Source organism: Struthio camelus, chromosome 22 (assembly GCF_040807025.1).
Source record: "Struthio camelus isolate bStrCam1 chromosome 22, bStrCam1.hap1, whole genome shotgun sequence".
NCBI classification, from domain to species: Eukaryota; Metazoa; Chordata; class Aves; order Struthioniformes; family Struthionidae; genus Struthio; species Struthio camelus.
In genome coordinates, this window is record NC_090963.1 from 7,544,873 (window position 1) to 7,570,334 (window position 25,462).

A 25,462-nucleotide genomic window follows, 5' to 3' on the forward strand; every position below is an offset into this window, starting at 1 on the left:
GCTGTGTTATATGGAAGTTGAAATTTCCATTGCAGCTATAGAGGAGAGCAGAAGGTAACCAACTCTGCTGTTTTTCTTTCCCAAAAAAGCACTTGGTTTCCAATGCTCCTTCTGTGACATTGCTTAATGTGTAAGGCCCCTGTTTGCTCAGCAGTCTGCACCTTGCTACGGAAAACAGTGGGAAAGAGTGTAAATGCTAGTAGCACACTACTAGAGTCTTAACTGACTGCTTTTTGACTCTCCCTCAGTTTCTTTGGGCATCCTGTATCTCAGGTCCAGGGCCTAATCTATTATTGTGGGACCTACCTGATTGATATGCCAAACAAATTAACAGGTTTGGTTCTGGGCAGTACTCTAGCGCAGAACAGATGTGCCCTCAACCCAGGATGCATCTGCTGATTCCCAGAGAACCATTTAAAATGAGTCTTTTCTCTGGCTCTAGGTAGTGTATTTGACTGTTTGCTGTAAGCCAGGGGAAAAAAAAAAAGCCGTGAAGCGGCTGGGGAAGGGAAACCATAGAGCATCTCAGTTCAGTGGCATTTAGAGGGGCAGACTGGCAGATGGCATTTACTGCTTGATATAAGGGGATTCGCCACGTGACCTATTCAGAATCTGTGTCGCGTGGCAAATTGATAAGACCTGGCATCTAATGCAGTAATAAATCTAGATCATCATAGGAGCTGTGGCAAAAAGGTGGTTTGCAGAGGAATCGACAAAGATGTGAGCTTTTCCATGGAGATGTGGTGACGCTGGGAAGAGCTCAATCCTAATTTTCTTTCCGTGTTCACAGCAGTTTTATCTTCCTATTACAAATAAAATGATTTGCTCCTCCTTAGACCTGTGAGGATGGACAGATAGCTCAGGCAGCGGATGTGCCATGGGGCTGAGAAGTCAACTGTAAGGAATTAGTTGGTGAAGTGGCTTGAATATTAACTTGACACCTAATTATATCCTCCAGGCTTATTTTTTCCATTCTGTTGTACCCTGGTCTTTCTGCAGTTTCTGTGAGCGTGGTATGTTGTGTAGCTATCTAAACCCAGTCATGCTCTAATAGACACTGGGGATCAAATTAGCAGTCAAAAACTCAGCTGACCCTGGGGCAGAAAGCAGCATCTCTTTGACATTTATATTCACTTAAACCAAGCGCTATAGATGAGTCCCGTAGAGATCTGAAACTGAAGGAAGTCGTTTGGCCAAAGAGAGTGTATTTACTCAATTGTACAGCTCGTCTGAATGCTGGATTTAACACCACAGTTCTTGTGGGAGTTGTGATGGAACGTACACTGTCTCTGCTTGATCAGAATTGACTTTTTCTGAACTGACCCACCGTTCTCCATGGCATTTCCTTAAAGCTTGGCATTTCTTTAAAGCAAAGAGCACCTCTGACCAGTTTCACCACCAGCTCCTGCAGTTACGTCTCCTACAAGCTTTCTCCTCTAGGGGGGAACTCAAACAGTAACACAGTTGGGCTTAGTGTAGGGGACCTGGCCAGACTGCAGCCGGGGCTAGGACTTACTAACATGCTCACCTAACTGATGACACTTTTTCTTTAGTTCCCCAGGTCCTCAAGAGCTGCACTGAATTCATTGAGAAACATGGCATTGTGGATGGAATATACCGTCTGTCTGGGATCGCATCCAACATCCAGAAACTACGGTAAGGGCATGCGTTTGAAGAACGCGCTTGTATGGGACGAATGAGACGTGTAGTAGGTTTAAGTGCCGTGCTTTCAGAAGCCGGCACTGTGGCAGTGGTGGGGCAGGCTCTTCCAGCCGCTCTGATGCCTGCGTGCAGTATGTACCTAATGGAAGGTATGTTAGCCGTGTTATTGTTTTCGAGGGCTTTTTTAGAGGAAGACAGACTTGTTCAGTAGACTGTGTTTTGCAGGAAGTTTTCCTTCCGGATAGAGGAACCGAAGGCTCTAGGATTGTGGGGTCTGTGCTGTGAAATTTCATTCTGGTTTTCTCTTGCTCTTGGAGCCCTTCTTTAGTAGCTGATATTTCTCCTTGCTGCTTTGGACTCCTGGCATATTAGGAATTAACTCATAACATGTAAAGAAACAATTGCGTAGTTCTTGGTGGGCGGTGTTGCCAGGCTGCATAGCTGTGCAGGGGAAGGCTAGGTGCGTGTCTTCCCCAGTGAGGAGCTGTTCTCATCAAAACAAATGGTCTCCTTGCTTCTGTGAAGCCGTTCTTCCTCCCATCGTTTTCCTCTCGTGCATTTTTCTGTCATGAAGGGATCAAGCAGGATGTTCCCACAGCCTCACAGAGTCGGCAAAGGGGTATTTTCTGTACAAAGGATAGCCTTCTTGTACCAGGTATTCCCAAGTTAAATTGACAGGTTTGAACCGGTACGGTTACTCTACACACCCTTGCCTGGATGTGCTTATTACCTTTCTCATCCTAGCAAGTAACGTTTTAAATCTGCTCCTAAGGCTCTGAGATGCAGACTCTGGAGACTAATTGTAGCTGCTCAAGAGGCTGCTGCCCACAGCAGACTCTGCAGAATACGACATTAGCCTGTACTTCAGTTACGTTACGTTACTTTACTTCCCCTTTTTGACTTTTGCCAGACTATCCTTTCTATTCTCTCCCCTAGTCCGTTTTTTCCCTGGGTGTTGCGAAGACCATTTTCTCCTTTGATGTTCTCCCAAGGTGCTTTAAAAATGTTTTTCTAAAACTTTCATTGCATAATGCCCAGGTATAGTACGGAGAATGAAGTGACAGCCTATTTTTTAATTTTCTGAGATGCTACGAAGACGCAAGGATCAGTACGTGGTACAAGTTGTAGTCACTCTTTCTGTTGCTCATCTAAATCACTACAGATTTTCATAAGTGTTTGATTAACATAGGGCACATTGCTTTGCTGTAGTTTCCAGCTATATAAACAGATCATTAAGCCTATTTCAAAGCTAGATCTGCCACAGCCTTATAAATCAGCAACTGTTCTTAATTTTCAAATTGGAGAAGAACCGAATCTCCCAGTTTTAAAGGGTTTTTTGGTTGGACACACAGTTATTTATTCCACATGGGAGAACTACTTCGAGACAGAGGTTGGCTCTTCAGTAGCGCAGTAGCTGCCTTTATTTGGCTGTTGGGCAAAACAGAATGAGTGTTGAATTTGGTACGTTTAATCTCGTATTCTAGATCTGGCTTTTCTGGAGATGCTGGGAAGTTGAATTCTGACACTAACAAAATCTTTTGGGAGTCAGAAGAAATAACATGTAGTTCCTAACAACCAGGGTAGATACACAAAGAGAAAAGACGTAGGGCACCCTTTCTTTCCTCCGTAGCCTGCCGCTGCAAGGCGGCTAGCTCTCTAACGTGGCTTGGGGTTTATTTCCAGGAAAAACGTACTGGGGTACCAGGAACAGCAGGGCAGGATATGGCTAGAAAATTTCAGTCAAGGCTCAGTTTATTTGCATGGGGAGGATGATGCCGAAAGTGGGGTTTGGTGTGTTTCCCTGATCTCCCTGGTGTGTTCCCTCTTTTTCTGTGGAGCCAAGTGGAGGATATAAGTTTCTCTTCCAAGTATGAGTAAGTGATGAGTCAGAACATGCCTGTGGGAGCAGTATATACTGAGCCCTGAGGTCTGTGGCTACAGGGAATCCGTCCATTTGGGAAAACAAAAACCTTTATTTCCTTCTTATGTGCTGTCTTTGGGATGAGGAACTGGGACTGTTCACTCCTCTGTCTCCATGTAGAGGTTCTCAGGAGACCTCTTCTGCCTCCTCCTGTCTGGAATGGTATAAACAGTTTCCCTAAGACCGTCACCTTGTCCAGGGGAAGGAGGAGCCCCTATCTGTTCTTGTAAGAAGGGACGTACACTTGACTGCTGAGGTTACAAAGCATGGTTTATCTGTCTTCAGTGTCATAAACTGCCTGGCTTGGACAGGGGAAGAGGGGAGGGATGTTGCCACTAAGCCCCTGATAGTTGTGGTTGTAGTAGACAGGGTGACTCCTTGCGACGACAGTCAGCAGTTTGGTTTACAGCTTAGACTGTTGTAGGGAAACTGAGCTTCGGACAGAGCAGCCATGTTCGCGCAGCTCCCTGTGGCCTGACTCACCATGCTTGCCCCTCAGAGCTTGCCTGTTGATTTGAAACAGCAATTTCCATGTGCATATTCCAGCAGTGAGCCGGCCTTGGCCTTCTAAGCTCAGCTATTATTTCATAAACATTTGTGATTTTGGTTTTTCTCTCTCTTTCTGAAAACCACGGGAACGGCTCAGGGATTTTCTTCATGTGGTTTCATCATGGGGCAGAGGCATGCCTGGCTCACCAGCTTGTACCCAAGGCATTGCGGCGCGCACAGTCGTTTCCACGTGCCACGGCTGCTGATGGGCACTGGTGTTCAGCCAGGCTTTAGCGTTTCAGTGTCCAGGCCTTTGATCCGCAAAGGGGGCGACAGCTTTCATTCAGACCCGTGGGGACTCTTCCTCCAGGCAGTACCCTGGGGAGGTAAACATTCAAATTGGAAAACATTCTCTGAAGACGCTGGAGTGTGTCTGCCTTGTTTCAGGAAGAGTGATTTGCAGACTAGCCAATCAGATGGTAAAACTAACTGGAAAAAGTTAGTTAGTTTTCCCTCCCCTACGACCCCCGAAACCCTCATTTTGGAAAAATGCAAGCTAGCAGCACCACAGACATGGCTCGCGTGGCTTTGGCTACTCAATATTTATTTTCTTCCTGTAAACCAGGCCCTTGCTTTTTCTGACTGTAATTTGTTGTGGTGGGGTGTTTTTTTCTTTCCTCCCTTTCAAATCCCTCTGCCCATTTTCTTGTTCTCATCTCCAGCCACGAGTTTGATTCTGAGCAGATCCCTGACTTAACAAAGGATATTTACATCCAAGATATCCACTGCGTGGGCTCCCTCTGCAAACTGTACTTCCGGGAACTCCCCAACCCTCTGCTTACATATCAACTCTACGAAAAGTTCTCAGTAAGTACAAGGCAATGTCTTTCACTTGCTGCTGCTTCTCTGGGCCGCTCAGCGCGACCTGCGTTGGCGGTACGTGCGCTGGATAGAGATAGACTGAAAAGGATTCAGCAGCTGGCCACACCTGTCCTCCATACACCTTTCTTGGGCTAAATTTTGTTTAAGTTGGGGTGTTTATAGATACCCAAAGTGCAGTTGAACACTAATCCAGCTGATGCTACCTGCATGCCAGATTCCCAACTACTGTTAGCATCCTGCCATTTCAAAAGCAGGAGCTGGGTGCAGCAGTGCCCCAGGGCCTTAGGTTTGCTGACAGCTTGTTCCTTTGTGCCATATTCTACCCTGTACTGATGCCACTTTTGGGACTCCAGTGGAAGGGGCTATTGTCTGTAGGTTAGCTGGGTATTAACAGCGCTTGTGAGAATTTCCCCACCTTTTGCCATTCTCAGTGATGTATCTAACTGGAGCAGGCTTAGAAGTAAATACTGCTCGGCGCTGAATGCCCACTGTAAGGAATTGCTCTGTACACTCAAGCTGCACTGGGCCAGACCTTGATTTACTTGGCTGTTACCACATCAGCTGTGCGCCGGGCTGTCTCCAGAGATATCTCTTGCAAGGTAGAGAGGGCAACAAATCGTCTCAATACTGCAGAGCTGTACATTGGCCCTATAGTTCAATAGGCTGCGGTGGGTTTCTAGCCTTATTTGCATCCAAGTCATTTACTGCATTGTTCCAGGATGCCGTTTCTGCTGCTACGGATGAAGAGCGGTTGGTTAAAATTCACGATGTCATTCAACAGCTACCCCCTCCTCACTACAGGTTAGTGCGAGCTTTAATCTGTTAATAAATAGCACTGTATGCCTATAACGTCAAGCGTGAACTGATGCTGTTCCAGGTTTTCCTCTTCAGATCGCTGGATTTTTGAGACTACAGTGGTCCTATGTTTATAAGACTGGTTTATGGCTGTATAAAGTTGATTCATATTTTAATTAGCTCAGTACCAAGACAAATGCCATATACCTTATGTACATCTTATTTATTTGACTTCCTCTAGAAAGTATGCAAGTACAAGCTCGTTATGTCAGAAGGGGCTCATATCACTCAGAAGGGGCTCATATCACTCAGTAAATATTTTTATTCATATAAGGGGAGGGGGGGGAACAGGTGCAGAACAGTACCCTCTGTAAGAATAGCATTCAAGTGAAAAGGAGCAAAACATTATTTCAGGACTTTGGTTTAAATTGTTTAACTGCATCTTGGCAATAACTCCCCCCTCCCCCCCCCCCCCAAAAAAAAAAAAAAAAAAACATTGTTTTGTTTAACTCTGTATGACAGTACTGAATATGTCAATCAGAAATAGCAGCAGTGGCTTAAGAGCAGGTCTCTTGTCTTAGGTGCGTTAAATACAGGCAGGATAGTTTAGACACTTGACCGGATCATGCTGTATCCTGGGCTCATTGCTTGCAGTACAGAGGTGGCACCATAAAGCTGTATCTGTTATTATTTATAATAGCAATACCAATAAAGAGCTACTGATAATTATCTGTTAAGGCCTAATTAATATTGTATGCTTAATGGCCAATTAATAATAGTTCTGTTGCAGTTAATTAAGGAGGAAGGGACTTGAGGAGCACCTTTTCAGAAATAAACTATCTCCTGCGTCTGATTTTCTCTGGTGCAGTCCATGTTTTTCCTAAAACGGCACTGGGCTGGGATGCGAGGGGCACAGTTTATTTCAGAAAATGTACTCCTCGCGTCCCAGCCCAGAGTCATTATTTTAGGGAAAAGGTGGACTGCACCAGAGACAATCAGACGCAGGAGATAGTTTATTTCTGAAAAGGTGCTCCCGTGTCTAATTTTGCTCTGGTGCAGTCTCCCTTTTCCCTAAAAGGGCTCTTAGCTTCATGGGGGCTTTCAACCTGGTCTAATACTTGTTTAGCTTCTTAAAGATGCTCTTGCTTTTTTGCGTCTCTCTTATTCTTAGAGCAGGGAGAGGGTTTGAAAGATTTGTGGATGCAAATTGGTTTACAGATTTAGGTGGACAGTGATGCTGCAAGCACTCCACCTGCTGCTGCTAAGGCAGGGGTAGTGTCACACTTAGTAAACCTCAGGGATGGTTAAGAGGGCATGCTTTGGAAAGGGAAAGAAACAACCAAAAAACACTTTTATTGTTCTGCTAGTCTTCCATGAGTGTTTCCATGCAGGCAGGTAACTGGTGCTTGACAGTGTAGGAGGCAATAGGGCAAGGGTGGTTTCTGGGAATTCTGTCCGTTTTCCTTCCAAGCAGAAAGAGCTGTGTGCGTTAGCCTTGTTCATCTGTGAAATTTTGAGCCTGCTTGGGTGTAGAAATGCCCACCCCAAAATCCACTCTCTTACCACGAAGGGTGCGCTCAGTGAGACCGAGGCACGAGACACGGCTGCTGCTAAGCACCAGACCGGAGGAGGATGTATCAGCATTTTCATTACTACCTTGTACTGTGGCTAGTCCCCTTGCCTTCGTCCTGATGCTTGTCCTCAGTGTTTTTGTTTTTTTTAATAAATAAGTTTTATTTAAGGTGAACACAAGCCTGTGAAGTTTAGCTTTCTATCTCCTTTCCACGTCTATAATATAGCTGTAGGCAGTTATTTCATAAGCTAGGATTCACAGAGGAATACTGAGCTGATCTTGGTGTTTTCAGATAGGATGGGGTGGTTTTCCAAATTCTGGGGGGCAGAGGAGGGGGTGTATATAAAATATTCTCCATCTTACAATAGGGAAATTCAAAGTCCTTTCCCTCAAACCTGTGGCAAGCATTGCAGCCTGACTGAAACGCCATCAAATTTAGTGCAGTGGTTGTATTTCTCTTGCACAACCATACAGCAAAGCAGCCAAACGATGGTTTTTCCAGGGCTCGCTGCTGTGCTTGCGGCACTTAGATTATTCCTGTCCACCTCAGTAGTCTTTGGAGCCTGTCATTTGACTAAGAGGGTACATAGTTCAACTTTTTTTTTTTTTCCTGTGATTTGTCAAATCAAAAGAAAATAACGACCTGTGGGTTTGTTTTGCAAATTGCAGCATGGCACGCTAACTAGTGCTGAACATTTGCCTCTCTCCTTTTCCAGGACACTGGAGTTCCTAATGAGACACTTAGCTCGTCTAGCCGATTACTGCTCCATCACAAATATGCACACCAAGAACTTAGCAATTGTCTGGGCTCCAAACCTCCTAAGGTATTCCTTTTCGTTTTTTTCCCCTCCCACATTTGAGTAAAAGGCTTCGATAAAATAGGTTTTTATACTTACATAAAGAGATAGTCATACTCTCCAGAAAAAGATAACTTTCAGCCACCTAGGAAAAGAACCTCTTCCTTTTTTCCATCCAGTGTGCTCATCTGTAGAATTTCTAACAAACAGAACGGTTTTCTGAGCTTTGTACAATACCACTGCATTAAACTGCTGGCTTTCAGTGCATCTGGAAAGAAGTTAATACTAAGCTCCCCCACTTTGTGCATGCATACTTACCTCAGTCTGGACCTGCCACACATGCTGCTTTTCCTTCTAGACCCATGTGCTCCTCTTGCCTATTTCAGTAGGAATCCAATCTGAAACCAAAACGTGGCTATAAATCACCACAGTCAGTATAATCTTTGTATAAAGCTTTGATGCGATTTAATCCCTTAACTGCTCCTAACATCGTATCTGCCTGAGCAACCAGGCACAATAGCTCCGCAGATGCTGAATCCTTACCCAAAGTGAGCTCATCTTTCCACATTCTTCTAGCTGTTTGCATTTTATTTAATCTGCCTTTTCTTTAGATCAAAGCAGATAGAGTCTGCCTGCTTCAGTGGAACAGCTGCCTTCATGGAGGTGAGAATCCAGTCGGTAGTTGTGGAATTCATCTTGAATCACGTAGACGTCCTCTTCAGTTCCAAACTCAGCTCAGTCATACGAGATGGAGCAGGTGCGTGTCTTCCTCAGTCAGCTTTACCTTGATCAAAAGCAGTAGCAGACACTTAATGGAAACCTGAGCCTTCCCAGGGACATTTGAGAACGTTTGTAGGAAGAACAAGAGGAAACGTTTCCAGGGTATGATATTACAACCTGGCAAACATGGCCTGGTTTTTGAGATTGCTCTCAGTGCCTTTGTTAGAAGCCAAGGCTGCGCTACAGAAGCGACCACCTTAATATCTGGCTGCTGCTCTTACGTCCTAGCATCGAGAAACAGTAATGAATCACTTAGAAAAGAAAAGGGGGAAGGGAACAGGGGGAATGAAGTTTTTAAACCAGTGTCAACTGATGTTCCTGCATGCTCATCCATCTCAGCTAATCTTACACTACAGCACAATGCATGACCGACCTTTCATTACCAGCATCTCAGAACATAAATAGAAAGGTCTTGGTTCTCAGCAGTGTTGACAATGAAAAATTTAGTCTTGCGCTTAATGGGAAATATTTTGACATCAGCTATGCCACTGTTACACAGCTCAGTCTACACTGGTCTTACAGCTGTTGCCCAACTCCATCCTTGTGCTGCTGATTTGTGGCTTTAGGATGCAAGAAATGAACTGTGACATGTTTGTACCAGGCCCTGCAGCACTTGAAGCATCACTCAGCCCTCAGGCCTGGGACCTAGAAATTCCTTCAAGTAACTGCTAACAGGCTGCACATGCACATGTTCCATTGAAAACAAATGGAGGTGCCCCAGGAAGAAAGTTCATGCCATATGTTGGATCAATAAATGCGCAGTCCGCAAGCAGCATTAGGCGTGCGCCACCTGCTTGGATACCTTTCCCTTCCAAGGGAAGTTGCCCAGTCGGTGCAGTTGCCACTATCTGTGGAGTCCAGACAGTGGTTTTCCAGTACATTTGCCTCTTCCCACTTCTCCACTAGCCCTACCTCCGCTTAGGATAGCGGAGTTGCTATCATTCCAGCTTTTCTTCCTACAAGGAGGCAATTTTTAAGTCAATAGGAGCCAGAGGTTAGCTTGGCTGAACAGTAACAGTTCTTCACAGAAGTGTTCCCAAGCCACCACAAGCAGCTCTTCCTTTTCTAACTGAGCTCTGCCAGGGGAAGATAAACACGCTAAGAACCTGAGCCAAGTCATTATCCAGGCTTAGACTGGACCATGTACATTCAGCTAATTGCTTAATGACTAGGTCATTCGCATTCAGTACGCTTTAGCACAGAACCGAGGGGAGGCGGGTCAAGCTATTTCACAGCACATCAGCTAAGTTCAGGAACGTTGTGCTAGAGCAAGGCAGCATCGGCTGCGGTGCTTCCGGGAGTCTCTCTCGCTCTTTTTGAGCGCAGCTTCTTATCTGTACCAACCTGTAAGAGGGGGGAAATGGCATTCCCAAGCCTACTTTAAGCCATTCCAGGTAAGGCTATTTCAAAGACAGCTGGAGTACTGTATACACAATTCAGCCCAACGTCATCCCTGGTAGTGTTTACAGCTGACAAAACACACAAACACACATGCGACTGCACATTTATGTATGTGGACCTGTGGTGCTACAGGACTAACAGTAGGAATGGAGTCAACCAGGATGTTGGGGGTGGCAAGTACTCCCCTGCCCACTTACTCATGTGACAATAGCCATATAAATATTTGTAAAATAGAAGCCAGCTCTTATCACACACTCCTCATGCTCTTCTGTAGCAAGGCAGCCTGACTTACAGATCCTAGCAGCAGGAGGAGGCAACCTCAGTTATGTTTACAAAACTGAAATGTTTGCCTCCAAAACCACACACAAGCTGTAAAAAGCCCAAGGGCAGGACACACACCTAGGTTCAGTTTACTCGGTCCCGTTGCGAGATTAGTTTGAAGCAACTTAAGTCACACACGGTATTTCCTGTTGCACCGTGAGCTAGAATCTGGGAATAGCTAACACCAGGATTTTTAAGAAACCGGTCAGCTTTCTTTACTGAGGTTTGCATGCAAATGAAGTTTAAATAAAAGCGCATCAGTACCGCTTTCTAATCCACCTGTTCCTCCCGCCCCCCTGTCTTTTTTTCATACAGCGAGGCACTGTCAATTGTGACTATTTTCTTTATCATAAACTAACATACCTCTGGCAAAAGTAATGGTTAAACTGATCATATCAGTCTTTTGCTGGGATATCAAAATCGTTGGGGGGGGGGGGGGGGGGAGGGCAGGGAAACAGTATCTCCCTCCCCTAAACACACAGACTCTGAGCTTTGATTTCTGTGCTGCTGTTCTCTGATTCTGCCTCTTGTCTATGGTTTTCCTTTACAGGGCACAGTTCTTTATCACGGCCCAAGTCTCTGTTGGTGTCCTCTCCTTCCACAAAGCTGCTCACGCTGGAGGAGGCACAGGCACGGACACAAGCCCAGATCAACTCTCCCATCGTGGCAGACAGTAAATACATTGAAGTGGGAGAAGGCCCTGCAGCTTTACAGGGGAAATTCCACACAGTCATAGACTTTCCATCTGAAAGGTAGAGAGGCGTTTCCTTTCCAGCATGTGTTACAACTGGTTTTTCGATTACAGCAATTTGATCCCCAGGGGACTTGCTTGCACTGACTGTAATCATACGTGTGATATTGTAGCCAGTTTTCCACTCCCCTTGGACTCTGTGAGGATTCAGCTTACTTACAGTGTCTGGGGGGCATGGTTTAGCTACATAACTTCTGTGCCATTCCCTCCTTTCTGACTGGGCTACCCTTAAACGTATAGAGCCATGCTCTGTGTGATGCATATTGATGCCTGTACTAACCACGCACGCAGAAACATGAACAAGGTAAAACAGCCAGAACCATTGGGGTCTTTCAGATTTCAGGACCAAATGCCTCTTAACCAATCCTGGTTCTCCTCAAAGTGGAACAGTTGTGCAGACTTGATGACACTAGAAACGAAATATGGCAATGGGAGGAGGCCACGTGGCTTTACAGAATAAGTGAGAGATGCTTTTGAATACCTTTTATGGCACCCACACAGTTCCCGAAGGAACTGATAGATCTGCCAGCTAAATAACAGCCATCCTTTAGAAGCTATACCGTACAGATACGGAGTCTTCGTTCACCAGCACTGCATCTGCTTGCTCAGTGGGACTTACCCAGCAAGACTCTAGGGCTGAGCTATAAGAATGAAAACATCCTCAACTATTTAAATAGACCGAGTTTAAGCTTTTTTCAGCCGAAATCAGGTAGCGCTAAGAGCGAACAGCAAGCAGCAGGAGCTAGATACAGCCTCCCCTCACAATTTGCTCAATTTTCTCGTTCCAGAAAACGACCGCCCAATAAGATGAAGAAATCGCCAGTTGGCAGCTGGCGTTCCTTCTTCAACCTAGGAAAATCATCCTCCGTGTCCAAACGCAAACTACAGCGCAACCCCAGTGAACCCTCAGAAATGAAAGCCATAGCCCTGGCAGGTAAGGGTGCAGTTCCAGCTCTCAAAAAAAGACAAGTTTTTCAGAAATGCAGAATTCACGTTTACAGTGTGCTCTTATCTCCTTCTAGCGTTCAGGCCACGTATAACATCTTCAGTTAACTGCTGCCTTTCCTAAACAGAGCCCCAGTTAATTCGAGCATTAGAGGTTTGTGCTCTAGCAGGTCCAGCTCTTGTCTCAGGGTAGCTTTTGAAAGACAAATATATGGGCACCACTGTAATGAGTCTCAGAATAATTCCTTCTGACACTCTTAGGAAGTAAGAGTGCATTTCTGGCTCCATTTGCTGCTCTCAAGAGACACACATTTAAGGCACACAGGTAAAAAAGGCACTTGCTCCACAAACTTTTTCACACAGGAACTTTTACAGGGAATCAGAGAACTTTTTATAGCTGCATCCAATTGCATGTAGACTCTTCAGCCCCTTCCGTATGTAATTTGCCGTCTCTTTCCAGATTTCAAAACAGCAACAGTATGTTTTTGCAGTAGAACCCAGCACAAATCCCTAACATGGTCCAGTGGGGGCTTTTGTCCCATGTTCTCCCTGGTGCCATTTCCAAGTTACAACCTTCATAGTCTTCAGCATAAGAAACGCATCATATGCCTGTACTTTAAGACCTTGGAGCACTGAAGTTGTACTTGTTCAGTGCTCATTAAAATCAGCTGTGTAAACATTTGTTTCGTCTCCATTTTTAAGGAGTTTTATTTGCTGTTGAGGACACAGTCTTAAACCAATACAACTATCACAGCTATATCCAGACAGAGTCTGTAGTGAGACAACATGGGTAGTTCATTTCCCAACCTGTCACCTGCACAAGTTACCACTTTGATAGATTACTTTGCCCCGCTCTGTAAAGCGGGTACATATTAAAGCAGAAAACCAACAAGAACAAACCAAAAAACAAACATCCCCACCCCACACACAACAACAACACCACCACCACCTCGATGCACTCCTGTGTAATTCCCTCTTGCCCGATAGTACAGAACCACTGGTTGGAAGCGACCGACCTCTGCAAGCCACGTAGTCCTGCCTCCCATGCGAGCCAGGACTACGTCCATCAATATATGGACAGTAAAGCCCATTAACTCTGGTACAGGATAAAGGTTTTCTTTAAGGGCAGAAGTTTTTGCAAAGTCAAAGTTGTTTTCAAGACGATAGCACTGTTGCCAGAAATGCATTTGTTTCTTCTTGCCACCATTACATAGCCAAATATAAATCACTTCTGTAGTTCAGCTTTTCACTTTCTCGGTTGCACTTCCTTAGGTGGAAGAGGAGACAGCGGGACTCTTCGCTCAGCTAAAAGCGAAGAATCGCTTACCTCTCTGCATGCTGTTGATGGTAAGACAAATTTGCACCTGCACTTTCAATGCGTGTGAATTAAAGAAGGCAGTATGACATTACTGACTGCCAGTACTCAACAGAGCAGATCCCTCCCTCCCGCCCCAGTAAAAGTTGGACTTGCTAATTAACAAAGCAGCTTACCCTGCTGTGCACAGAGAAACACTGCAGATCTTTGTTTTCATTCCAAGGGTTTTTGTTTTTTTTGTTTTTTTTTTAAAAAAAAAAAAAACACACACACACCCACACCTAGCTTTTTCCATTTCTGTTCTAAGGTGGAAAATACAGCATCAGGAAGGAAAACACCTTCCAAAACTTAGGGCTGACGCACACTTAAACTAGTTTTGCTTTTACCAACAGCTTGCTTTCAGACTAAGTGAGACCAGACATCCTCTTAAAAAGAGTTTGAGTAAACTTAATTAACAAACAGCTACCGCTAGCTACATTAATTTTGTGTTCAGAGTTCCCCAGGTGAGCATCTTGCAGGTTGCTTTTAAACTACTTGCACAAAAACAACACTGAGCCATTACCTCCTGGACAGTAATACTGTGACAATAACCCTTACGTATCTACTTGTTCCTAGGTGAATCTAAACTGTTTCGACCCCGAAGACCTAGATCCAGCAGTGATGCGTTGTCCGCTTCCTTCAATGGAGAGCTTTTAGGAAACATGAATCGCTGCAATTCTTACGACAACCTTCCCCATGACAATGACAGCGACGGGGATGAAGGGCTAATCCACGTTCCCGCCCTTATTTCTCCTCGATCCGCTGAAGACGTTGACCTGAGCCCACCCGATATTGGAGTCGCTAGCCTGGATTTTGACCCAATGTCTTTTCAGTGCAGCCCACCCCAAGCAGAGTCTGAGTGCCTGGACAGCAGTACCTCCCTGATGGAGTCAGTTGGCATTAATAAGGAGAAGCCGAGCCTAATTAAGAAGGATATAGAATCAGGCAGCCAGTCTCAGACACCAGGCAGTGCCACGAGCTCTGAGCCAGTGTCCCCATTCCAGGAGAAGATGAGTCCCTTCTTCACTCTGGACCTGAGCCCCACTGAAGAGAAGGTCTCCAAATCCCATGCTTTCTCACCCAAGATAGGGCGAAAGCCCATCAAATCTCCACCACTGACTGCATCGGAACCAGTCTCCTTTGCACTGCCCAGCCGCATGTCAGAAGCTCTCGGAGGAGCACCCATCACATCCAGAAACTCCTCGGCTTCCAACTGGAGCAAAGGGATTGGCATCAGTGAAATCACAAACAGGTCCCCAACTCAGATGTCCTTGCCCCTGAAAAGCAGTGAAACAGGAGCAGGGGAAGGAGTCCACCAAGAGCTACAGCATGCCCAGCTAGTGGCTGCTGGCAAACCAGAGTTGCAAGAAGAAGGGGAGAGACCAATGTCAAGCAGTCAGAATAAGACTGTACCCACTGGACACACACAGCCAGGTACAGTGCATTTTCCTCCATTCTTTCTTTAAGTTCCAAAGGGGACCTGCTCTCAAAAAAAAAAAAAAAAAAAAAAAAGAGTCCTTCTCTGCGTGCCTTTTAGGAGAGGGGATTGCCCATCAGTTCTGATCACAAGTGTCTTGCAGGGCTGTGCAGATCAGTAAGGTCTTTAACAGAAACCTCTGCCTTCTCCCTACATCACACAAAGCTCGGATATTTTCCATAGTACTTTGTATACCACTTTCTTTTTTTCATCCCGTCATACATGAAAATCTATAGCATGTCCTTCTAAATCATTTCAGCCGATAGACCATCTAGGACTTTTTAGTTTAAAAAAAAAAAAAAAAAAAAAAAAAAAGTCTGCCAACACTTGAAGAAGGGACCTTTTTTGCCCAGAACCTTATGATCAAAATTGTATAAGGGTACCTCATTCTCTTCTACCTACTTCCTACCTCTCTAGAAATGCAAGAGGAGCCTTTAGACAATCTCTTGTGTTTTTTCCTTTTTGTGATGAACTGCTGTGCTATTGAGCAGCGTTTGCATGTGGGACAGAAGATACAGTATTTCGCATCAGAAGGAATTGCCACTGTGAAAGTGTGGAAAGCATCTATTTTTTATAATGGTCATTAAGGTTAGGTCACTCTCCTTATTGGGTAACATAAAATCACTCTTTCTCTCAATTTTCCCCCCATTAGGAGCAGTTGCCCTCGACTCCCCCCAGGATCCTGTTCCCGTCAGTTCTGTGTCTCTTATCCCTCCTCCTCCTCCGAAAAACGCAGCGCGCATGCTAGCCCTAGCGTTAGCCGAGTCCGCACAGCAAGCATCCGCTCAGTCTCAGAAAAGGCCAGGAGATGCTCATTCCGAAAGCACAAGTTACGGAGAGACTGAAGCTGGTACAGCTCTAGAAAAGCTCCATCTCTGTGCTGGTGCACCAGACAAGCTCCACCTGTATACTGGTCTGCCTGAGAACCGACTTCACTTCCAGACTGGTGCGCCAGTAGAGCACCAGGATTTTCAAGGTAGCAGCACACCTGGGGAGCAGAACCACCTGTCAGGTGCACCTGGAAACCGGGACCCCCCACCTCTCCACACTGGCATGCCTGGGGACATGCCTGGTAGCAGGGATGCAGAGCAGGAGCAATCCAGCTTCCATCCTGGTAAAGTGGGGGACAAAGATCACTTCTCCCCCCATGCTGGGGACTGGAACCACACACATCACCACCCAGGTGCACTGCCTGACTGGGAACCACCCACAACAGACTTGTCTGTAGATAAGCCCCACCTCCGCACGTGCATATCTGTAGACAAGCACCACGTTCCAGTCTGCGCAGCTGAGGACAAGCTTCAGTCTCCTCCCATTGTAACTGCTGGGGAGAAACCTGCCCTGGCTTCAATGCTGTATTTAACAACCATCCAGACAACAGCGACTGAGCCTAACCGCGGGGCAGCGGGTCCACACCCAGCTGGTCCATCCACAACTCAGGCAGATGTCATTGTTACAGCTGCTCCACGCACACTCACAGCCAGCCAGCCAGCACCATCGCAGAGGCAAGATCACCAGGCAGCGACGGGACAAGCGCCAGCCGCCTCTGCAAAAGCGCCGAGTAGTTCCAGTCAGGTAAGCGGATGCGCCCTCCTGCCTTGCGTGCATTTGCAAACGCAGCGTCTGCGTACAGCTAATCTGTAATTCTAGAAGGTTGAGCCCAAGGACAGTTGGTCCACATCCAAATGGGAAGAGGCAGGGAATCCCCTCGTTACTGGAAGTCGCATGTGTACAGGGCAGAGGCACAGACTTATAGGGAAGCATCACAAAGTTTCCTAAGTGAAGACAGGGGAACATCCTGATAAACGTGCTTGCACTGATTTTAAAAAAAAAAAAAAAAGGGGGGGGAGGGGGAGCACTAGGTTGACTGATACAGGGAACGCTAGTTTAGAAGTGCTTGAAAACGGTAAGAACTTTTGCCTCCTCTTTTCACCGAGATAGAGGATCCTGTTCCAACACTCTTTAATAAAGCAGGTCAGCTTGATGGTGTGGGAGTTAGACATGGAAATGTTCTCTCAGCATGCAAACAGCTCCGGCCAAGGAAACATGCACAACTGCCCTAGACACCGTAGCCACCTTTAAGGAAGCGACTTCTGCAGTATTACACTACTTATCTCTGCTTAGCATGGCACACCGAGTTCTAACTCTACGTGCATTTTCTCAGAGACAAGTACATTTATAAGCCAAGGGCCTAACCAGACACTGAGGCCACAGTGTAAAAGTTTTAACCTGTTCACAGAGAGACACAACTGCCCCTTTCCCTTTCCGCAGTTTGACATCTGCGGAAAGAACACAGGCTCCTTGGCTACAGTTTGTGACAGGTCCCAAAAACTCACTCGCAATCTCCCTGAAGCAGCATCTTGCCCTTGCTGTCAAAGGGAACATACACATCCTTTCTTCTATGGTGTGCAGAGCTCGGTCTCCGCAGTAAACTCTTCTGTACCCGCTTTCTGTTTACATTGAATTAGCCTGCACAAGCATCCCTGAGATTGTACTACAGAACGGGAGGAAGATGCTTGCCTCTAACTTGCACTGGTTTCTTCCCTATAGATATGGGGCGCAACGGCGCCTGAAAAGCCACCAGAGCCTGCCCCTGTTTTTGTCTCAGAAAGCAATTCTACCACCTGTGGCTCCTCATCCGTGCCCACGGGCCACCAGAGCCATTTGGAAAAGCCTCGGGAGACTACGAGGGCTCCCCCATTGCACCTGCGGTCCGAGTCAGTCCCCGCTCACTCCTACAGCTTTACACCCCCCGTCCCGCCTGTGAGAACACTGGAGAGCAAGATTGCTGCTGCCATGCACTCGAGCAACACGGACGCCATCAACAACTCCAATTATCACGCCTTCCTGGCTTCCTCCATGCTGGCTTCCTCCGTGGAGGAAGCTTTGCTGCCACCACCACCTCCCCCACCTAAGCATGCTTCCCTGCAGTCCGTGTACGTGCCGCATCCCAAGCCAGAGAGCATCCCCGAGTCCTCCGGGCCAGACAGCTACCTTCACCACAAGCCAGCTTCCACCCATCAGTACAGGCCAGAGAGCGTTCCTCCTCACATCTCCTACCACAGCAAGCCCGACCAGCACCAGTCCTACCCTCCCAGGTCAGACGCGCCCACATCTGTGGCCACTCGCTACAACACCTACACAAGCCAAGGGAAGAGCACTTCAACTCTCCACTCCAAGCCTCGCAGTCGGACAGAGTTTGTATCCTCCGTGAGCCCGACTGGCCTGCGTAACACCGGCTATACGGAGGATGTTCCGCCCTACCCCACCATCCGAAGGGTTCAGTCACTGCACGTGCCCACCCCTGCTGCCTCCGCTATCCGCTCCGTTCCCATTTCACGGACTGAGGTGCCTCCGGACGATGAGCCGGTGTACTGCCCGCGGCCCCTCTATCAGTACAAGCCATATCAGCCCCCTTCCGACTACCACGTAACTCAGCTGCAGCCTTACTTTGAGAACGGGCGGGTACATTACCGCTACAGTCCTTACTCCAGCAATTCTGGTTCCTCCTACTACACCACTGCTGATGGGAGCTTTTACGACTTGGACCCCTACAGTACTGTGCGGGCCAGGCCGTTTCACCCCCTGCCCAGCCGAGACTTTGCCTCCTACGCCTCCCGGCTTCAGAGCAAAGGTCTGTACCGCTATCCTGGCTTGTCTGCCTACCCCCGGGGTGGCCTCATCAGCCACCTGACAGGTAAAGAGCACAGCTTTATCAGCAGAGATGTACCTCCTGCCCCAGACATCAAACATATGTACATGTCATTGGACCTCGAGGACATGGAGAAGTACCGCATGCAGTCTATTCGCCGAGAGAGCCGCACACGCCAGAAAGTGAAAGGGCCCGTGATGTCCCAGTACGATAACGTGGCCCCTCTGCTGCAGGAGGAACTGGGAGGGCTGGATGTCATTCACTTGCGCAGCAAGTCAGATCCTGGGAAAACTGGCCTCCTTACTGTGGCAGAAGGGAAAGAGGGGAGGTACCCGGCAAAAGCGGCTACGCCTGAGGGGGACGAACGTTACTACATGCAGCACACTGAGCCAGAGCTGGACAGAGCCCACTACCACGGGGCCTACGGGAACGGCCAGTCAGAGAAGCCGTCCCTTCCCCAGAAGCAGAGCAGCATCCGCAACAGGAAGCTGCACGAGCCAGGCTGCAACCCAAACGAACACAGGACGCACTCGCAGCAGGAAGCAAGCCATAGGCAGCCTTCCGAATCCAAAAACGGGCCCCCTTATCCCGACTACAGGCCTAAAGGCGGTCCGGAGCCTCCTGAGCCCATCAGTTACCAGCACTCGGGTGGGAAGTACATCCCAGCAAACCAGGAAACCCTGAGACTGAGCCACAAGGAGGTGAGGTTAGCAGAGGACCGGCCAGATTTGGAAAGGCCTCGAGCCAGGCCGACCACTTCCGTGGAGAAACACTCCAGAGACTGCTACAAAGAAGAGGAGCACGCCGCCTCCCCCGTGGCGCCACCGCCCAAGCCCGAACGGAGCCACAGCCTCAGAGTGCAGCACCCCGAAACCATGGAGAGGGACTCGGCCCTCCTCTACCCATACCAAACCCTCGGGAAGCGCCAAAGCACTATGACTGTGGTGTCCCAGTATGATAATTTGGAGGATTACCATACCATGCCTCAGCACCAAAGAGGGGGCTATGTTGGAGGAGGGGGGTTTGTGCCCCCTGGGTTTTCCCATGTGCACAGTAGGACTTATGCCACGGCCCTGGGCCAAGGGGCCTTCCTCCCAACGGAGCTGTGTTTGCAGAGGCCTGAAACGGAGGTCCACGTTGAGTGAGCTGGTGTGGGGGGAAGGAGGGATAGAGTCTAAGCAGCCTCTGCTGGACAGTGGACTGTTTTATTTTTTCAGTGACAGGAAAAAAAAAAAAAAAAAAAAAAACCACACACACACCCCACACACCCTGCCCCGATCAGCAAAGCAAACCCACCTTCAACCCCACCCCTACCAGCCCACCACTCACTGTTTTTATGTAGTAGAGCTATAGCTTTTTCATGTAGCTTGAGACAACTGGAATGATAGGGCAGGCTGTTGGCACACAGAAAGATTGAGAGAGAGAGAGAGAGAGAGTTGCCAGAGAGGCAGGGCAGAGATGAAGGAGATGCTGTTGGGGCAGAGGGGAAGAAAAAGAAGTTTTTCCTTCCCCAGATTTGACATAGGCAGTTACCACTGCTTCCTCACAACGCCTCCATAGTCCTGTGCATGATGGACTGTGCATGCAGCTGTTGTTGTTGTAAATCCCACGTGTAGTAAGTTGCCCTTCCCGCTACTAGCTTCCAAGGAAGGGCCTCAATGACGCACCTTGGAGGAACCACTGTTCTGCCCCCTTTGAGGTTATGCAGCAAGAGTAGGCTAAAAGCTGGGGGGAAAGACTTCCCAAGTATTTTCTCCTAGACAAATGCCGAGGTCCTGCCTCTCCCTGGAAAATTATTGCTTAGGCACAGTGGATCGCTTGAACTGCTCTGAAGTGGGTTGGAGCCTGTTTTGTCTTCACTTGGTGGAATAGGCTTTGAAGCAAGTTTGAAATACAGCGCGCTTCCTAAATTGCTTGCTTAATAAGCTGCTTCCAACTACAAGAAATCAAATTACTTTAAATTTCTGTATTGTAAGTGGAGGCCAGCTATAGAAGCCAAGTAGGGCAGGTCTGCATTTCTCATTCCCAAAGAAAAACCATACACACAGTTGGGAACAGCACACCCATTTCATGCCAATTTCCTCTTTACTGCTAGGCTATCTACAGTCCAGACGACTTAATACCATGTTGTGGCTGGCCAGACGGTATCATCACCTCTCTACAAAAAAAATTCACTATAGCATTATTATGCCCAGCTTGAAAACTGGAGCACAGCTTACCAGCTGGGAATGACTGTGTAAGTGCCGAGTTACCTGCATGACCAGATATTTGCCCTAGGCCAGATCCTGCTGCTCTTAGATCTGGGAACGCTCCTATTGACCTTAAACCGAAGGCTCTACAGGACACAGCTTTCTGTAACCTTTCAGTTCCATGCTGGCAAGGGCATCCCTGTGAAGTTGTGGCACATACAGAGTAGTTACACGCTGTCTGTGCACTGTGAAATAGTATTGCCTCCCTTATTGCAAGCGTAGATCATACCAGTATTCAGTTAGCAGTAGGGACAAAAGGCCAGTGCACTCTTTCTAACACGCTAATAACGTTGTCCTAGGTATTTAAAAGCTTTCCGCGTTGTAAAAGCAGCCAGGCAGCATCTCATCTGCAGCGTCTCAGACTTCCCAGAGCTCACTACAACCCCACCTTATAAAGCACATCCACCTCACTCGACAGGGCTTGCGAGCAATACTTGAGATTTGGGAGTTTTTTTTAAACGCTCACTGATAAATACCAAGGCCATTCCTGTTCTGTTTGGTTGAAGAACTTCTCTACCTGTTTTGAATCTCTGATGTCTTATTAATCTGGAGGTCCTGCAGTTAGCAGACAGCTGTGAAAGCTAAAGGGAACTTGTATCAGAGGCTTTTTTGGAACAAAAATTTCATGGCTATTTTGGGGCTTTTACATCACAAGGAAAAACCCGCTTCTAGTCGCTAACCAGGCTTTAGCTATTTGCTTCTTTTAACCTTGTAGCCTTGTCCGGGGCTGTTTCAGTAACAGTACCTTATGGTCCTACTTTATTGTGCAACGCTATTGTTTTAATTAAGCATTTTGTTTAGAAGAGGTCTTACATGTCGCAGAAATAAAGCTGGCAGTCAGAAAAAACAAAGCACTGCGATCCAGGTTGCCACAATCCCCTTGTGACTAGTTACCAGGTAGAGGGGTTTGTTTCTTTGTGGGGGAATGCTTTTGTCATGTTTTTCTTTTAAGAGAAAAATAATAGAGAGAAAAGGGGCCATTAGGTGAGCCACACTGTGGGCCATCTTGTCTGCATTGCTAGCTAATTCCCTAGTAAAGGCTGAACAATCCACGTTCCTTGGTGCAAGCTAGCCAAGGGAGCCCGGTTTAAGTATGCGCTCTCAAGAGAGGCGTGGGTTTTTTGTTTTTCATTTTTAAAAAGGATTACCACTAGTCCTCCACCACCGTAGCACAGTATCCCCCCATTGCTGCCAGTTACCTGCTAAGGTCTCCAGTTGAGGCAGGGACATGCGTTTGGTTCAGGCTATTTGGGATTCAGGTAATGAGAGTTGTAGGTCAAACCTCTCTCTCCATGAAAGCCTTAACTCCCCACTCCTGCCCCCTCAGCAACTCTCTTCCTCCTTAACCTCCGTTTTGGCCTTATGTTAACCAAGACTATCCTCTTATGGGGGGGGGGGGGGGGCTGAACTCAGCTCCCACCAACTGTAGATGCCTCTCTGGATTTTCCTGCTCAAATCTACTGTCTCCCTTCAGGTATCAAGTGCCATCCCTGGACAGTTTCTGTTCCTTATAGTCTTTTGCTACTACTGCCCGAGCCTGGGCTCTTCAACTCATTGCACTGTACGAAGTGCCAGGTGCTAAGCACCCTCTCACCTTGGAGTCCCCCTCCTCCCACCTCAAGGAAGGCAAAAGCTTTCAGCACCTTTCGGAAATAGCCCCCAGAGGTGCACCTCTATACACCTAGACGGCTGCTACAAACAGTCTTCCCTAGAGGACAAGGTGGTCTCTATTAAAAAAAATAGTAGTACTAAATGATCCAGCTTCCTCCCATCCCTCCGTGCACAGTCACATCAGCACATACTTTGAGGGTTGCAAGCTCTCAAAGAGCGCCCAAACTGACTTCTGTACGCCAGCGTTGGGCCACAAGTACAAAACCCACAAGGTTAAGGCATTAGCTTTTCCTAAATAAAGGATGCGCACCCTTCTCTTGGTGTTGCCACTGCCCGCAGCTTGGGCGCCTACTATGATTCAACCATCATCCCCGCATCCACCCCATAAAAGCCATATAGTGAACTATGCAGTTCTGCTCTTGCACTGTGGTCAGTCTGATGCTCATTAGCAAGACAGTTTTCCCATCCCCATTAATTGATTCAGTCCAAGTCAAAACATCCAGCTGTCTCTTTCCAGACTCTCACGCTGAGGAAAAGTAGGGCATTGTGCATCAAAGCAAGGAGGGGAGGTTACACCAGATGACTAAATAAGGTGGGTGATACAAAGGTAAGTCAGCAGTTCAGCTCTTCGCATCCTAGCGGAGAAACCGGAGAAAGCAGGGGGACAGCAAGGCAAGTAATATTCAACTGCAAGTCTAGTTCTGCGCAGGTTAAGTAATTTATTGCCTAACCTCATCTCCAGCAAGACGTCAAGCAGCTATACTTTTAAATAACTCCCTTATACTTGCCAAAGGCTATCTGCATTTTAAATTGCCGCTTCCTAAGTTTCCAGCTGCCTCTCTCCCTAGCGCATGTAAGGGTTAGGGTCCAACAACATACTCCAGCTCTGGATTTCCACCTCCACCTTGGACCAGAACGTGAGAGACCCGTAGGAGACCTTTGTTGGAGAAGGGGGAGTGCAGATGTTAGGTGAGTAACTAGGACCTAGCCCCTATAAAGTCTTAAAGCATTAATTATTTTAAGAGTCTTAGAAGGTGAAATCTATAGGTGTATTTGACAGAACACCCACAACTTTGTGCCTGTGTCCTTCCAGAGATCCTCATTTTAATGTTCATCACTTGGAGGGGGTCAGTTAGGATTGCACAGTGGCAGTAAGCTGCTACACAAAACCAAAACCATCTTGAAAACATATTGTTCCTCTTTAACCCCAGAAAGGGACAGAACCTCCCGTGTACTCTTTGCCATTCATCAGCACGTCGACAGGGCGTTGGCTGATGTGTTACGTGTTAGGAAACCTGGACGAGATCGTTTTACTTTCTTTAGTTAAAGGCGGCTTAGGCATGCAACTCTTTCTCCAGAACCTCGTGCTACAGAAATCCAATGTGGAAAGGCATGGTCTGGTTTAAACAGACATTCAACAGAATACCTTTGTGTGCAGAGTCTTGCCTTGTCCAGTTTGTTGAAGGGTGGGGGGTGGAGGGTGGGGGAGAAAAGGGTTGTTTTTGCAGTTCATTTTCCTGCTGTAGAAGACTTGATTTTTCTTTCCCTGAGCCGCATGAGAGAAGCGTCCCAGAAAGTCTTGGGTTACCTTCAGAGTTCCCTTCACTTTAATTTATATAGTGTCTTTTTTTTGTGAACTGGTGTAAAATGTATATGCCGACAAGCTCATGTATTTTTATGTAAATATTTTTTGTGGTTTCCCCACTGCCCTTCTCTGTAAATATTTAGAATTCTCATTCTTCTCACCTTGTATGATGCAGATGTGGTTTTGTTTCCGTTTTTTATTTGTACTGTAATGCAACAATCCAGACTGAGGTGTCTTGTGGTATTAAACAAAAGCAACAGTCCCACTGAGCCCACACTCAGATGTACAACTTGACAGCATTAATCAAGCCAGGTTAAAAACTACTCCTTTGTGTTTGTGTGTATTTGTGCCTCTGCCTCATTAATTAATAGTATATTAAAAACTGGAAAAAAAAATACAGCTTAGAGCCATACATTGGAGGGATGGTGAGAGAGAGAGACCCACAGCATATCACGAAGCAAAAACAAGAACTTGTCTTTCCTAGTCTCCCTTTCTTCTCACCTAGAAGGACAGTGCAAGGAGAAATGGTGCGGCACTCCCACGGAAGGCAGGGGGCAGATTAAGTTCGGACTAACAGATGGCGCCGGCCACCTTGGCCTTCTGAGCTGGCCAGGGAGGGGTTCTAGGCACCGCAGGAATGTTGTTCATAGTTAATTAATAGCAGAAGATGATTAAAAGAAATTAATCAGATCTGCTGTTTTTAAACACTGCAAGAAAGACTTTTAGCAGGATATTCACTAGTTGAAAAAACTGCTATCAGCTATATTCCCCAGTTCTAAGACCAGCCTAATAGTCCGGTCCTCGGACAATGGGTTAACTCCTTCAGTTGCCATGTTGAGCCTGTACGTCACGATACAGCAGGGGGTTATTTGTTATCGTGTGTGCCCGTTTAAGAGCAGCAGGCCTGGATAACCTTTCGCGAGAGCACAGAGATGCTATATTTGGTTTTAGGGCTGTACACATAGACGCAGTCTGCTGGATATTTGCAGCATCCTCGTGCTCTTCATTGGGCGCTGCCAGATGTGTGTTCTAACAAATTTTAAGTAACGTTGCGAGTCCAGATATAAACAACACTTATCTCCGTCTCACAGAAAATATCGGGAAGAGGGACGGTACTGCAAAATTGAAGTCTGTTAACCTAAGAAACTGGACCCTCGGGCGGGGGGGAAAGGACGTTACTGACAAAGAGCATGCTTTCCTTGTTTGTTTAAGTTTGT

General features: G+C 47.0%; 1 protein-coding gene and 1 long non-coding RNA gene across 16 annotated transcripts in view; one reads left to right on the forward strand and one right to left on the reverse strand.

The window, feature by feature from the left end:
* ARHGAP32 (Rho GTPase activating protein 32) overlaps window positions 1–24,568 on the forward strand; it is a 290,155-nt gene extending 265,587 nt beyond the window's left edge. For all 15 annotated transcript variants that reach the window (XM_068916543.1, XM_068916547.1, XM_068916538.1 and 12 more), the window contains 11 exons: window positions 1,554–1,656; window positions 4,795–4,939; window positions 5,673–5,755; window positions 8,039–8,146; window positions 8,731–8,876; window positions 11,172–11,373; window positions 12,161–12,306; window positions 13,590–13,664; window positions 14,248–15,105; window positions 15,801–16,723; window positions 17,699–24,568. In XM_068916543.1, coding sequence (XP_068772644.1) covers window positions 1,554–1,656; window positions 4,795–4,939; window positions 5,673–5,755; window positions 8,039–8,146; window positions 8,731–8,876; window positions 11,172–11,373; window positions 12,161–12,306; window positions 13,590–13,664; window positions 14,248–15,105; window positions 15,801–16,723; window positions 17,699–19,945 — 5,036 coding nt within the window. In that variant the 3' untranslated portion in view covers window positions 19,946–24,568. The remainder of the gene's footprint in view (window positions 1–1,553; window positions 1,657–4,794; window positions 4,940–5,672; window positions 5,756–8,038; window positions 8,147–8,730; window positions 8,877–11,171; window positions 11,374–12,160; window positions 12,307–13,589; window positions 13,665–14,247; window positions 15,106–15,800; window positions 16,724–17,698) is intronic.
* The window catches only part of LOC138061887 (uncharacterized), a 49,065-nt gene continuing 31,768 nt past the window's right edge, over window positions 8,166–25,462 (reverse strand). The window contains exons 3-4 of the long non-coding RNA XR_011135885.1: window positions 8,663–8,903; window positions 8,166–8,517 (exon numbers count right to left, since the gene is read on the reverse strand). This is a non-coding gene — a long non-coding RNA (uncharacterized lncRNA). The remainder of the gene's footprint in view (window positions 8,518–8,662; window positions 8,904–25,462) is intronic.